The sequence below is a fragment of the Sprattus sprattus genome (genome assembly GCF_963457725.1).
Source record: "Sprattus sprattus genome assembly, chromosome: 1".
In the NCBI taxonomy this organism is placed as follows: Eukaryota; Metazoa; Chordata; class Actinopteri; order Clupeiformes; family Clupeidae; genus Sprattus; species Sprattus sprattus.
In genome coordinates, this window is record NC_137920.1 from 30,569,873 (window position 1) to 30,584,801 (window position 14,929).

General features: G+C 38.9%; 1 protein-coding gene across 1 annotated transcript in view; it reads left to right on the plus strand.

The window, feature by feature from the left end:
• The window catches only part of LOC308369060 (cytosolic phospholipase A2 gamma-like), a gene marked incomplete at both ends in the record, with an annotated part of 28,723 nt that overhangs the window by 11,664 nt on the left and 2,130 nt on the right, over positions 1–14,929 (plus strand). The window contains 8 exons of the mRNA XM_080843393.1: positions 9,296–9,325; positions 10,404–10,503; positions 10,756–10,898; positions 11,027–11,096; positions 12,834–12,933; positions 14,041–14,067; positions 14,227–14,328; positions 14,587–14,766. Of these exons, the coding sequence (XP_080699519.1) occupies positions 9,296–9,325; positions 10,404–10,503; positions 10,756–10,898; positions 11,027–11,096; positions 12,834–12,933; positions 14,041–14,067; positions 14,227–14,328; positions 14,587–14,766 (752 nt within the window). The remainder of the gene's footprint in view (positions 1–9,295; positions 9,326–10,403; positions 10,504–10,755; positions 10,899–11,026; positions 11,097–12,833; positions 12,934–14,040; positions 14,068–14,226; positions 14,329–14,586; positions 14,767–14,929) is intronic.

The window sequence follows — 14,929 nt, forward strand, 5'->3', positions numbered from 1 at the left end:
AATTGCAACAAACACCTCAAAAACACAGCAACTTTAATGGAAAAGCTCCCGCTATAATAAGTTGGCTGAACTCATCATACTGGATGAACAGATTGCTGCCAAAAGCGCAGAGCTCCAAAGGCTGTAGGATCTGTTGTATTACAACCGCACACAGGTTCACCCACAGACGTATCCAGACACGCATGCACACACACACATGTACACAAACACACACTCACACGTCCACCCCTCATAGTTATTGTTTTAAATGGTTGTCTTATGATTACATTTTTTTTAGTTTTTTTTTTCATAAAATTATGCATATCAGGAAAGGTGCGATGTTGGTCTTAAATTTCATCTAAAGTGGTCTTGAAAAGGTCTTAAAAAGTCTTAAATTTGAGATGAAAAATCCTGGGGGTACCCTGATTAAGGAATAACGTCCTCTCCATACTACCGGTTCCTCGCTGTGTTTCCTGACCCCTCTACCCCCCACCCCTTTGACAGACACACACTCATTCACCTCTTCAGACAATGTCAGACATGCACGGCGGCAGGATTTTTTCTCTCCCGGTGCTAAGGGGGGGCTTGACCCAGGGCTGGACTGGGGACATTTTTCAGGCCGGGCATTTTTAACCAAGAGCAGGCCACCACCAAGTATTGACGGGGAAAAATGTAAGCGCGCTGTGTGACAGCGTGGGTTTTTTCCACAACTGCTTTTGACATGCGTACCCCTTAAGCCTTTTTGTCGCACCATGAGTACCCCTTCACTCATGCAGTGACTATGCTGCACACATTCGTTAATTTATCCACATACCCCCTGCAGTTTGCTTGCGCACCTCAGGTGGTATGTACCACTTACCCCTTGTTGGGAATCACTGCCTTAAACGATCAATGTGCACTAGGAGACACAAACATTTTAACACTATGAGAAGCATTATGAAAAGTTCTCCCAAAATACTGTTATCGTAGGCTTATCAAAAGTATGATCTATTGACCGTAGGTCACATTACTTTTTAGACATGTCATTTCTTTCAACCTTGTTACTTAAATTTAAGTAAAGGAATTATATTAAAAAATATTAATTAACTTAATCTGATCCACTATGATTGTGGTATGTACCACTTACCCCTTGTTGGGAATCACTGCCTTAAACGATCAATGTGCACTAGGAGACACAAAAATTTTAACACTATGAGAAGTTCTCCCAAAATACTGTTATCGTAGGCTTATCAAAAGTATGATCTATTGACCGTAGGTCACATTACTTTTTAGACATGTCATTTCTTTCAACCTTGTTACTTAAATTTAAGTAAAGGAATTATATTAAAAAATATTAATTAACTTAATCTGATCCACTATGATTGTTTCAAGTCAGCGTATTATTTTACCTCATCACAAAAGCAGCTTTTTCATCAGATCGCTCTTCTCGGCTACCCTGTCAATGATGACATCTGTACAGTGGCGTAACGTGGTTACGACGGGCCGCGGTGCACGGTATTTTGCCGGCCTTATAGTTACTTTGGTGTTCCCTATTACGCTAAACAAAGGTGTTTGTAATCGATATGATTGTGACAGGTGTGTACACAAAGAACGAAATCTTGTTTAACTCGTTAGAAATGGTCAGAAAGTAGCCTAGATAGCACTGTTTGCGATAACCCTGATCTTAAAAATGACAGACGTCCCACATAACGTAATTAACTCATTTATTAAGAGGAACAGCAAACATATATTAACAATATTTACAAGAAGAAGTTTCAATAGGATATTTAAATTGTGTATACAAGCAACGCAGACACGACGAAACTAACTAAATTATTAAACACAGACACACACGTTCTGTTTTCCATCCTCCTGGCCATGGTGCGGTCACGGATGGCCCGACACCTCTCACACTCAAAGTCCTCTTGCTCTTTGAAAGTAGACAGGACAGTGACAAATATATTAGAAACATAGATAGCGACGCTTTATTTATTGTTACTTCAGTGTATGTAGGTTAATCATGTGCTGTTGTTCTAAATTGCTACTATTTTTTTTGCAAAAATAATACCCACCATGACGAAGATACGTACGGTATTATAGGAGTATAAATAGTTGTCGAGACAACTAACTCTTTAACTAAAGAGGTTAGCGCTGAAAACTTTAGCTAGAGTACTTGATGGCCAGGGCCCGCGGGCAGATCTGCCTGTTTAACTTGAATGGACGTTAATGTGGCCTGCATTAAAGTTAACGTGGCCTGCTACGTTAGACGCGAGTTTGGCATGAATAAAAAAAATAATAAAAGGCTTCAGGCCACCGGGCAAATGCCCGCCATGCCCTATGCCCAGTCCAGCGGTGGCTTGACCGATACGTGGGGTAGCTAAGAAAATAATTTATTTTCATGACGTCACTTACTTTATTAAGAGGTTCTTGTTTTTTTTCCCAATAAAAGCAGCTATGATACACAGCACGAGAATGTAATACAAGCGGCAATGGCGGAAATGTTTCACGTGCGTGCAAAGGTTCAGGGCCTCGTTTCCCGATAACGATGTAACTTAACGTTCTACGTGGATTTTCGCGACATCGTTGACGGCCGAACTCTTTCTACTTACGAGGGTTTCCCAACCATCAACTTAAAGTCAGGTGCACGAGCGCAACGTGCACGAGTTCTTAAGTAGCTCTTAGGAGCTGTTTACGTCAGGTTAACCTGTTTACGTTAATTGCTGTGAAATTAGCTAGCCTATGCGTGCATCGAACGTGCAATGTGCACTAAATTCGGGGCGGGGATAGGAACGCCATCTCCAGCAGAGAAGCCTAACTGTGTTCCCATTGTAAGGACATTTATTACGATCTGTCTGAGAGTGGGCTGTCAAAGCTAGCATCATCGAAGTCATACAGTACAGTAGGCTACATACATTCAATAAAATTAACCTACATTTGAGTCCAACTGCATGACCATTCTTGCCCTACACTTACCCTTACAATAAAGAAGTGATCCTATTTCAACCATAACTTCATTTTAAATAATGTCTTTCTTTATGACATTTAGTTTATAGTTTAGACAGCAACGTTGACATCTACAGTATATTCAACTGCATCCACTACATAATCTCAAACTTTATTTGTTGGTAACTCTCCAAAAAGGCTACCATTAACACATTTCTTAATGAAAAGGAAACATGCATCACAATAATACTTCAGTGTAACCTGTACCTATGTGGAGTGCAAATATGTCTTGCCATTACACTACCCAAACAGCCCTACGTCTGCTAACACTACAGAATGCATAATTCCTACGGGCACTGCACTAGTTTTGTATAGCCTAATCTTTATTTTCAAATACTCAATATTCTTTATTCCTATTTTGATGGGAATAGGCAGGTGAAACAATGACATTCTCATGATGTGCTATACACAGAAACATCGTTTGGATTTCTTCTACAATATATACAACCATCTAGCTAGAAAGCTACCATATAAGCCAATGGAGTGGTGGCATAAGCGCTAAATGTGCCATCAAACTACTGTTTGAAAGCTTCAGTCAAGACCTAAATACTCTGCATTGGTCGCGTAGCACATTTCCGATCAAACCGAGTCATTATAAACATATAAAAAGTTGTGTCGATAGCTTTATTCATGTAAAATATTCCTCGCTTCAAGTAGCCATGTTTTTTTTTTTTAATTCCCGTTTCTTCCGAACGACGGTCGAACGACGCCCCTGGTGGATTAAATCGCTAAGTGTGAAGTTACTACTGGTCCTGACCACACGTAGAATTCCTCTCAATGAAAGATACACTTAAGCTAAGTGTGGCGTTGGGAAACCCGTCTGCAACGTAGGAATCCTCTTACGAGCGATTTCAAGTGCTTTTTAGGCTAAGTGCGCGTTCGGGAAACTGGGCCCAGCTCCGGACAGCGACCATGCGCCTGCCCATAACCAGACAATACATCCAACATGCAACAAGTATTTATTCCATATGCATAATAAATGAAAACAAACAACTATGCATTGACAATATGGTCTCGGATCACAACATCATAACTTACATTACATTAATAGTAAAACTCATAACATAGGCTACAAGTGCAGCCGCAACGAGAAGTGCGAACAGCTTGTTTGAATGATTAAAAACAAACAAAAAAAAAATCACCAGAGTTGTTTTACAGTAGGCTAGGACAATGCGTCTGTTGCTGTGGTTAAGTGCAAATGAGTCCATGATCTTCTGGATCTTCTGGACATCCAGAATCGTATTACGCTCTGAAGACTCTAGTTCTGCATAAAACAAAGACGTATCGACAATCGACTGGAACTTCAGCGACGAACTTTTTTTTGGTAGGTTAGCAGGACTCGTTCTTTTTTATGATTTATTATAAAGATTGTGTAGATGCCAGACAGTGGAACGGGTTGAAACGAAAACAGTGTTCACCTTACGGCCTACTCCCCCCTCTTGTCCCCTCTCTCTCTCTCACACACACACACACAGCACAGGGCAAACGGGGTACAGGCGCAGTACAAACACGCAAGCATGGATTGTATTGGAACAGAATGCATACGTTACGTATGAACCTTTATAGTTTTTTTCAGTCGCCTTGGTACATTTCTCAAATCATCCTCGACATTTGCAAAACAGTGCTTAAATGCTAGAGGGGCTTAACTGGGGCTACACATTTTTTTGCCGGGGCTATAGCACCCCTTAGCCCCGGTGAAGCGCCGTCGCTGATGTCAGATAAGTGTGGAGGGACATGGTGAGGAGCGGGAGACGCAGGAGTCTTTCAGTGATTCAGTGTCTCTGGGAGTTCGTAAAAGTGACGGGTGAAAGGAGGATGAGCTGATTCATCACTGTCTCATTGAGTGGGAACAGAGAGGGTGGGAGGGGTGGTTTAGACAAGCCTATAAGAAGATGCTGAAGCCCTGCTGCCACAAGAGGGCACATGTTGGTGTGCATGTGTGTGTCTGTGTGTGGGTGTGTGTGTGTGTGTGAGAGAGAGAGAGAGAGAGAGAGAGAGAGAGAGAGAGAGAGAGAGAGAGAGAGAGAGAGAGAGAGAATGTAAGGATAGGTATAATGAAAAATATAGAGGTAGGTTGGTCAGATAAGTTAATAAGAAATGAGAGACCTTTGAGCATTAAACCGATTTTCTGGCCCAATCTGTTCCATTCAGTGAATCAAAGTTATCGCTCTGTCAAATACACATCCACACACACACACACACATCCACGCACACACACACACGCACCACCACCCAACACACACCATGCTAAAATTCTCTTTGATCAAATGGAAAGATCTGTGGCATAAGCTACATATGAATGTATGTTTTGCAAGATGTATTAAATATCTTTATATCATCATATTGGACATTCCTGAGTCAGCGTGGTCTTGGCCATTGTATAATTCTCGACCAACAGGGGGCGCAAGGATCCTGGTTATTGGATTTCTATTACGCATAGGTGCTGCACGGCAAAGTTTCTCTATTCTACAGTGCAAGTTGGTCTAGGGCAAGACACCTTAACATTCTTCCCCATTAAAAGAAAAAATAACAAAAATGAATATATCCTAACTGTTTTTTTTTTTGTACCTTTTCGATTTTATCTATACATACATAATGTATACATAATAAACTAAATGTCATACACATGTTGACTGAAAGACACTAGTGCACATCCCAAGAACAGGCAAGACCTTCCTCAAATCTCAAGAGACACTCAACATCACTGTACACCCAGCACATCTTAAAACAAGAGACACTCAACATCACTGTACACCCAGCACATCTTAAAACAAGACAGTGAGCCAAACATCATGTGACCTCTACCTCGTCCATGCCAAACTTTGCCCAAGGGATCATAGGTTGCATAGACGGTGAATCTTATCTTGTCCAGCACATGCCTAACCAACTTTGCAGTACTGTACCACCAAGCCCAGAAAGAAGCAGCATACTATTGCAAGAACTGCATCTGTTTTTTTATGACGCTATCCACTTTCTCAAAGCCAAAGTAGTCATGCAATGATGCACCTGGTGTAGAAACTCTTACTACAGTGGAGCACCATGCTCGCAACCCTGCCTCTACGGCTCTATGTAATCAACTGTTGGATTAGCTGGAAGGTCGCTAAAGAGAGAGATAGAGAACTATGAGCAGAAACAGTGAAAGTGTGCCAACAAATACATACGACTCTAAAGTGGACAAATACATTTTAAGGTGAATCTGATGCCCCAGGTCTGGCTGTAGGTGAGCTTTGGTTCTAGTGACTGCCTGGGCACTTTGACATTTACTGGCTAGGCCAGTTCTTTTTACACAGTTGCACTTTAGGGCATTCTAGGCATTGTGAGCTTACATAAGTTGTTGTGTGGGGAGGGGCACCTTAAACTGTCCTTCTATTTCTAGACAGTTGTGTTGTGCACTGCATCAATAAAGGTCTTACTTTAAATTATTATGTTCCTCGCAAAGGTTTTCTTTGTGTGTGCGCATGGGTGTGTGTATGAGCACTGTGCAGAAACTTTTTCAATTCTCAGCACAAACAATAAAACAGTTTTTCGAGAAATGACCCTGCAAATAACCTTTACCAAAGAAGTTTGAGCTTTAGTGAGGTGTGGGAAAACAGGCTTGTGGTTTTCTATTAGAATGTGAGAACTTTTCAATGCCATGGTTTAAAAAATAAAAAACTCAGGTAAGGCCATTTCCATTATTAAAAGGAAACCAAGGGTGTGGTTTCTTGGAAGACATGTATTACACAATATAATTTGAGAAGATTAATAAACAAGTTACAACTTTTAAATTTTTTTTATTCCGAATTCCATAACCCTCCCAACATGTCTGGGGGTATGGCTTGAATGTTTAAAACTCTTAGCAACGCTCCTGCCTTTTAGTTTCGTTTACATTATGATGGGTTCACTGTATTTCTTTGTGGGTTTTAAAGCTTCCTGTGTGTTTTTAGCATATATATGTGGTTATACCTTTAATAACATAATGTTAATGTTAATCTTAAATAAGAATGATAACTATTTCCTCATAAAAATGCATCATAACTTTTTGGGTGGGTCTCCAGAAACAACTTGCCTACAAAGTTTATAATATCAGCTAAGGGTGGCATAGACGGTGAATCTGACTGTGTGTGTGTGTGTGTGTGTGTGTGTGTGTGTGTGTCTGTGTGACCACTGTGCATAAATGTTTGCATCTCTCAAAGCACAGACAATAGCAAATTACTCTGGAAGCCAGTCACTTCTGATGTTATCATTCACCAAAGAACTTTGCTTTTTAGTGACATATGGGAGAACAGGTTTGTGGTTTCCTTTGGAAGATGAGAACTTTTCAATGTCATGGGTGAGGGAGTTTGCAAGGAGTCAATTCAGCCTTAACGTATTTTGAAAGTGTTATTATAGCATCTACATGTTGACAAGGTGTCAACCTAGCCAGAAGCAAGCTGATGTCCCGATTGTGAAAGATGAGGATTAGGTGTTTGTGAAAGTGTACTGTCTATCCTACAGTGCAAGTTGGTTAAGGGTAACACAACTTTACATTCTTCCTCCTTAACAGAAAAAATAACAAAAACAAATATATCCTACCTATCCTATCCTACCTAATGTGCTTGAAAAGAAACAGAAATTCAAAACTGGAAATTAAGTTAAATACAAGTTACTTTTATGACTAACACAACTGAACGCACTAAAGCAAAGACAATATGACATCAATAACAAAAGAAAGACATCTGGTTCTGAACAAATTTCAACAGGAACAAAATGTAGCAATGACACCAGTGTTGGCTATTGGCTAACACAGGCATATATTATACTTTATTTGTTTTAACATTCCAAGTCAAGTTTCATCAGGAATAACATTTTCTGAACAGTCCAGCATATATAAGCAGTTTAACATTTCATCAAAGGAAGAGAAAGCAGCGTTTTTTTCCATATAAATATGCTCCCAGTGACTACAGAGATGGGAACTAACTTTACCAGCTATTTGGCCTTGGTTTGGGGTCGTCCACTTAGTATTTGAATAATTTTGTACTAAATGACAGAAACAGATCAAAGGCTCATGATGTTTTAAACATTATGACTTTTCCAGCACACTGAGAGAGATTCCAGTCGGAACTTGAGTCATATGCATTAATGTCGTATTGTCATATGCCTTTATGTTCCTTTGAATTACATATCTGTGTGTTCCTGAGTGGGCCATTTCAATGCGGGTGTTCTCAGTGATAAGGATTGGGGTGTTCTGGTTATGGCTCGAAGGCCATAGTACATGTCCTGCATCAGTTGGTAACTGTTCTATATCACACGTTAGAGCCATGAACCCCTATAGATCATCTACAGCTGCTCAGATTATAAACAAACTATCTGTTGAAACTCTACATTCTTATGGTTTAGGTTAGGTACTGGGATTGGTTAAGGTGATATTGAACAATCACAAAGACTTCATTTGAATTTCAACAAACCATCTGTAAAGTTCCTGCAGGCAGACTATCCAAATAAACCAAATTATCATAGAAAATATGAACATAATAAACAACCATAATAACTATATGTACAGTTTATTCCTGAAGGACGATGTACAATTGCACAATGCATGCATGTCTGCCTGCCTACCTACCTACCTAACCTGGCTATGTTCCTTTGCAAAAACTGCTCCCTCGGGCAATGCATGCCTCGTTTCACAGTGCTTCAGTAAATACAAAAGATACTTGCCTATCTGTCACACACATATTTCCAAGAACTGTCAGCTACATATCAACATACACCCACTTGCTTTGAATCAGGACCAACCAGTTTGCATCAGAAATATGTTTCCTGTTTCTCTGTATAAAAACCTCAACTCAACATTAATGAGGAACCAATATTTCAGTTCCTCATTGTAGCATATCAGACAAGAGTTTACACAACCAGACCTTGTGTCTATCGCGGACTTGGGATTTCAAACAAGGTGAGCTTCAGTGGCTGTAAGATGCAAATGTCCGATCTATTAATTTGCCAAATTGCGGGTAAGGTAACTGCCCTCGCAGGTAGCAGAGGGATAAAATAGATTTGGTAAGTGTTGAGGTAACAATGGATGGTGGATTTGCTATGGTGGTTGAAATCTGTCAACTAGTCAGTCATTGAGAGGGGGGAATTACACGTACATATAGTCCATACAAACAAGTCAATCTGATTCAAATCTATGATGACCGTGAAATCATTGTCCATTCAGTAATACAGAAAAAGAGTAAAGGATGTTCTAAATGAAAATATGTTCCTGTTTTGAAATAATTGAAGGCATTTATCTGTAAAATATGAAGATGCATAGTCCATACACTAATTACCAGTCATCGGTCACTGATAATGATCTCTGATACTTTTCTCCTTCTAGCTGTTCTGCAGACATGGATGTGGTGATCAGGTATGTCACAATAAGCGTCAATAAATGTTTTAATACTATTAGCTATGATGCTTTGTGTTCAATTCTTCTGCTCACTGCAATCCGACACTTTTCCAAAGTCACTAAAAATAGTTGTCATTAAACCACTTTAAAACTATAACTCTGGATGCATGTGTGTTAACCAACAGTTTATTTATTTTTTAAATCAAAGTTAAAAACATTTATCTTTTCATGTGCCTACTATAAAGATCTTAAACACTTTATTCGTATTGCACTAATTACTTATCTTTTAATGATATACTGTATACTTCCTTTTAATTATATATAAGGATGTTCCTTTTGCTTTAGTGTATCGGAAGCACACCTAATTGGCTCTTAATAGTGATAGATATCAGCAAAGATGGGCTACAAAATCAATAGAAATAAGAAAACATATGAAACTTATTATTATTGTTTTGTAAGTTGCTTTGGATAACAGAACCTTATTATGTATTAACTTGAACTTAAGCTCAATGACACAGACACAGAAATCGATAAAAAAGATTAAAAAGGAAACCACAATAACTAGGGGTCAGTTCTGCACTGAACCTAGCTCCGGCCACACCCCTTTTTCGACTGCAACTCACACACCTCCGCTACATCAGAATCAGAATTTATTTCAGAATCTACAGTTTGTAAATATTATTGTACATCATTTTCCAACTACATCTGTCACCCATATGTGTTTCCAGCCTTTTCAGGTGTCATGTGACCTGAGTCAGTGTAGCCCAATTAGAGGATTAGGCTGCCTTCTTAAAATCTGATTGTTTATTAAAATCTGATTGAGAAAAAATGCGACTCAAGGTAAATAATTAATAAGTTATTGTGTGTAATGAATAAGTAACCTGTGTGTATCTATTTGCTTTGCTTGTCCATCTCTTGTCAATCACATGAAATACGTACGTATCTCTTGACATATTTTCTCAGTTGGTAATCTAGTAATCTAGCTAACTTCATCGATCAGCCTTAGTTGGGTCAAAAGTGACAATGGTGCATGGTCTTCATCTGATAAACCACCTACAAATTAAAACTCTAACCTCTACAACTCTTGCTCTTCAAGACCCAACTCCCTCTGCGCCGGTGAGAAACAGTTCTTTACGCAAAGACAGACCAAAGTGCAGAGTGCTCTGAAGAGACATGGCATTGTCGTTCCTGATGTGGTGAGCAACTCTGCAAGAAGTTTGAATTAATAATTGTTTATATAGAATCTTCAGCAGGGTCTTAAAGTCCTGAGAATATTGTCATTTGCCATATTCGTTTTGTGGTCTTTACAAGTGAAATAGCATTTTTTTCTGTCACAAACTATATATTCTAGACCAATCATAATTATGTAATTTAGAGAGAATAACAAAAAGATATTGTTCATGAATTCTGTTCCAATATTGGAAGTCTGTTTGTTTGTTTTTTCACAGAAAAACCTCCCTCGTGTGGCACTGTTGGGTTCCGGTGGTGGACAAAGAGCCCACATCAGCTTCCTAGGTGTTATTCAGCAGTTGAAGAAGGAAGATCTCCTGGATGGCTTCTCCTATATGGCTGGGGTGTCTGGATCCACATGGTCAGTATCTGTTTATGTTTATGGTATGGCAACATATATAATACAACCTTCTCACTCCACAGTGGAGCATAGGCCATCGATACCGAGTATCCACCAGATTTGGTATCCACTTGTTCTCGATGTTTTAGTGATCAAGTAAATCCACTAAGCGAGGGATTGGCCCACCCAGCTTCTGATTACAGCACCTGGTCTTCCCAGGTTTGTCTCCCATTCAAGTACTAACCGGGCCCAGCACTGCTTAGCTTCTGAGATTGTAAAAAAAATAAGCATAACAACAATAACTTTTAATTTAATGTCATAATATAGTTAAGTTGGCAGTTACTACACATACTACAACAACCACAACAATAATTACATTACAGCTGTTAGGCTTAACAACTGATGTTTAAATTCTTGAATGTACTAAAGCTGCTGAGAGAAAGGCACAGCACAAGGCAGTTCATGCCCTGAGGTACCACAAATGGGAAGACTCCTATAAGAAGTGTTTGACAGGAAGAACACATCTGAATGATATAATTCAATCTAGGTGGGTGCTGATCTGGTGGCTGTCCTGTAGACAGCAGTAAGATATAATAATAATAATAATAATAATAATAAAGCTTTATTTGTATAGCACCTTTCATACAAAAAATGCAGCTCAAAGTGCTTTACATACAGTAGAGACAGAATCAGGAGCATTCACAAAATAAAAGATTTAAAACATCGAAAACAATCAGGGGCACATCACACAATAAAAGATATAAAAGATACAAATAATAAAAGAGAAAAAAAAAGATATATAAAAAATAAATAAAAAATATATATAAAAGGATTTAAAAGATAAACACAATCAGGTCTATATATATGTAAGGGATAATGTATAGAACGCAGGTCATTGTCGGGAAAATAAGCCCCGACAGGGCGAACAGCACCCCGACGCAAAGCGGAGGGGTGTTGATTCACCGTGAAGGGGCTCCCCTTATAGCTGGGAGCATGGGAGCATGGGCTGGGTCTATTTGGCATTGCGTTAGGAGTGCCAGAAAGCAAGTCGAAGTACTTCCGCCAAGGACCGGGCGGCTCCAGAAATCCTACATAGCGCAGTCATTTCCCCACAGACCCCCGATGGCAATGGCGGAGAGGCCATTCTCCATATTAAAAGTAATTGTAGTGGCACAATTTTTTTCAAGCTGTTATTTTAAGGTAGAATTGTTACATAATGTTACTTTAAATCACACTATACTCTATGGCAATATTTTTAAAGAGATGCTACAGAACCAGTTGTAGAAGTTGTGTATAGAATGTATGTGTGTCTATGCAGAACAGAATTACAGATGACAATAAAATCTTGAAATATCTGTTATAAGAGTCAATGAAGGGACCTAAGTCTAGTATGTTTAATTTTTTTATCTTAAATATGGCCTGTTTCTATACACATGGCAGTAGTTGATGGACTCAATAGGGAAATGGAATTTTATGGAGAGGTAGACAAGTTCTGATGTACAAAGATCAATATAACATGATCTATTATAATTTTGTATCCATCAGCTAGAGACAAGGCCTTTGACAGATGACAAAGATAAACATGGAGCCAATCCATACCCTCTCTACAGCGCCATTGAAAGGCATTGCTTTGATTGCAAAAAAACTAAAGGTAAAACACCATAATGCACACACATAATATCGGATATGTGGCACAACAATACTTAGCTTCCTTAAGTTTTTACATTTTTGCTGTCAAATCTGTCATACATCTGATACAACATCAACTCAAAAAGAGCTTGAGCTTCGGGCTAATGAGAATCATGTTTACTGTCCCAGGACTGCTTATCAGCAGGACATTTGTATGAAGGATAATAATAAGGTATTCACTTTAAAGTTTTTGGGCTCCTGAAAAACTCTTCTTCTTCAACAGAAATGTGGTTTGAGTTTAGTCCCCACGATTCTGGATTCCTACAGCATGGGGCTTATGTGGAATCATCACTGCTGAACAAGAAGTTTGATAAGGGGCATGTGATATCTTCCAACAAGAAGCAAGTGGACATGGTTCAACTGCAAGGTTTTTGTTATCACACCCTAACACAGGATAGGTGCTAGGAGCAATGGGCAGGCTGCTCTAATGCAGAGCTATTGGCTGGGTCACACACTTTAGACAGGGGAGCTCTTACCACTTAACTTTACCCTCTGTTTATCACTGGTAAAGACTGCAGTTTGATAGTATCAACAAACTGATATCCCCTGTCATCAGAAACTGTTAACATTACTTTCCTATAAGATAAAACAGTAAGTGCTTAAAGTTAAAATGCCTACCTAAAAATAAAGGTTTGTGGAAAGATATGGTCAATGTATTTAGCCAGCTCTCAGTATTTGCTTTTCTTTAAAATGTGGCTAAGGATAAGTTATTTTGCAAGCTGATGAGTAGATTAAACTCACATGAGTCTTATTAGAGACATCGCTAGAATATGGCTAGGGCCAGCATCTACTTTGCCTTCTTGTCTTTTCAGCATTTCTGTATGATCAAGACAAACAGTTGTTATAGATCGTTTGGCTGACAAATTTGGTGTTCAGATTGTCTCAGCGAGAGTATTGAACATGTTACAAGCAAAGCCATGTCTTTTCTGATTTGAAAAATATCAGTACGACCATCAATTACTATTTTTGAGAGAAGATTTTCTTGGCCACTGAGCCTTGCTTGATCTGCTAGAGTTAGCTGATGGGTTCATGCTCAATACCCAAGTTATATTTGCTTCATTTGTTTTTCTGTGCATTGCTTGTGACGCAAACAAAATTGAATTTACTCGAATTGCCATAATCAATTTGAGTAATATTTATCCCCTAGGGAAACATGCCCTTAGACCACCCAACATGATGACCTAGCCCCTTAACCATGAATATCTAGTGACATCTAACCCTGATTTTTGCAGGAATGTGTGGATGTGCAATGGGAGATTTAGATATCAAAGAAAATATTTGGAACTGGATCCACTCAATTATGCCTGGTATGTTACTTTACCAGTTTAGCACTTGTATCTTCAGTATAATACTGTAATATTTCCACACAGTTCATTTTATGCCATCTAAAGTTAAATATATTTTACACCAGACCTGAATTATAAGCACATTATGTTTTTACCAAATAATAATAACATATTTTTGTATTTTACAGAGACACGCGGTGCTGGACGCAAGCCAGGTAAACTGCTTTTATGTCTACATACACTATATGTAACAGCTTTTGAAAACTTTATTTATTAATACCAGGTTGGTCAGCAAAAATATAATGTTCTGTTTTTGTGTCTGTGTCTGTGTGTCTCTTCGCATGTGTGTGTGGTTTTTTTTTTTTTACTTAAAGGAAAGACTGATGCTGTATTCATACTGGCTGACTTGATGGAGAAGTATGCAGACACTGAGCACAGCTTCACTGAGTTGGAACGGCTGAAAGTGCTCCTTGGAGGTACAGGATTTTGAGTTTCACACATCTTCTAATCTAAAATGACTGAACAGCAGGATTAAGCCTGCGTCTGTTCACTCACATAAAGCAATGATAGTTTTCAGAACAATTAATTATATATATTATATTACAAAACATATTTTGTTTTAGTAATAGAATATTCATGGATGCCGAATGGGATCATTAGGTTTTTTTATTGTCCTGAAGGCATTTATTTTTTATCTGTGGTTATGGGTGATGGACTTTTGTGTTGCCTTCTAGATTACTACCAAGTCTTCAGCCCCTCACTGAAGGGAGTGGATCATGAGAGCTGGAGAAACATGACTGATCAAGACAAAAAGAAATGTGTGGAAAACATCTATGAAGAACTGGCAGCTTCAGCAGACGAGTGGGGTCAAGGCCCCTTGGACGTACTCGAGTCTGATGGAACAAATGGGGATGGTAAGGGACTAAATCTTCTGTCAGCAGCTGATGCACGAAGGTTAGTCTAAAGTGTTTTAACCTTAAACACTCTTTAAGCACTTCAAGCACACCATGAGGCACTGTGCTACTTTTTGAGGTATGTTTTATGGGCAACTAGTTTTGGTATCATCTTAACATTTAT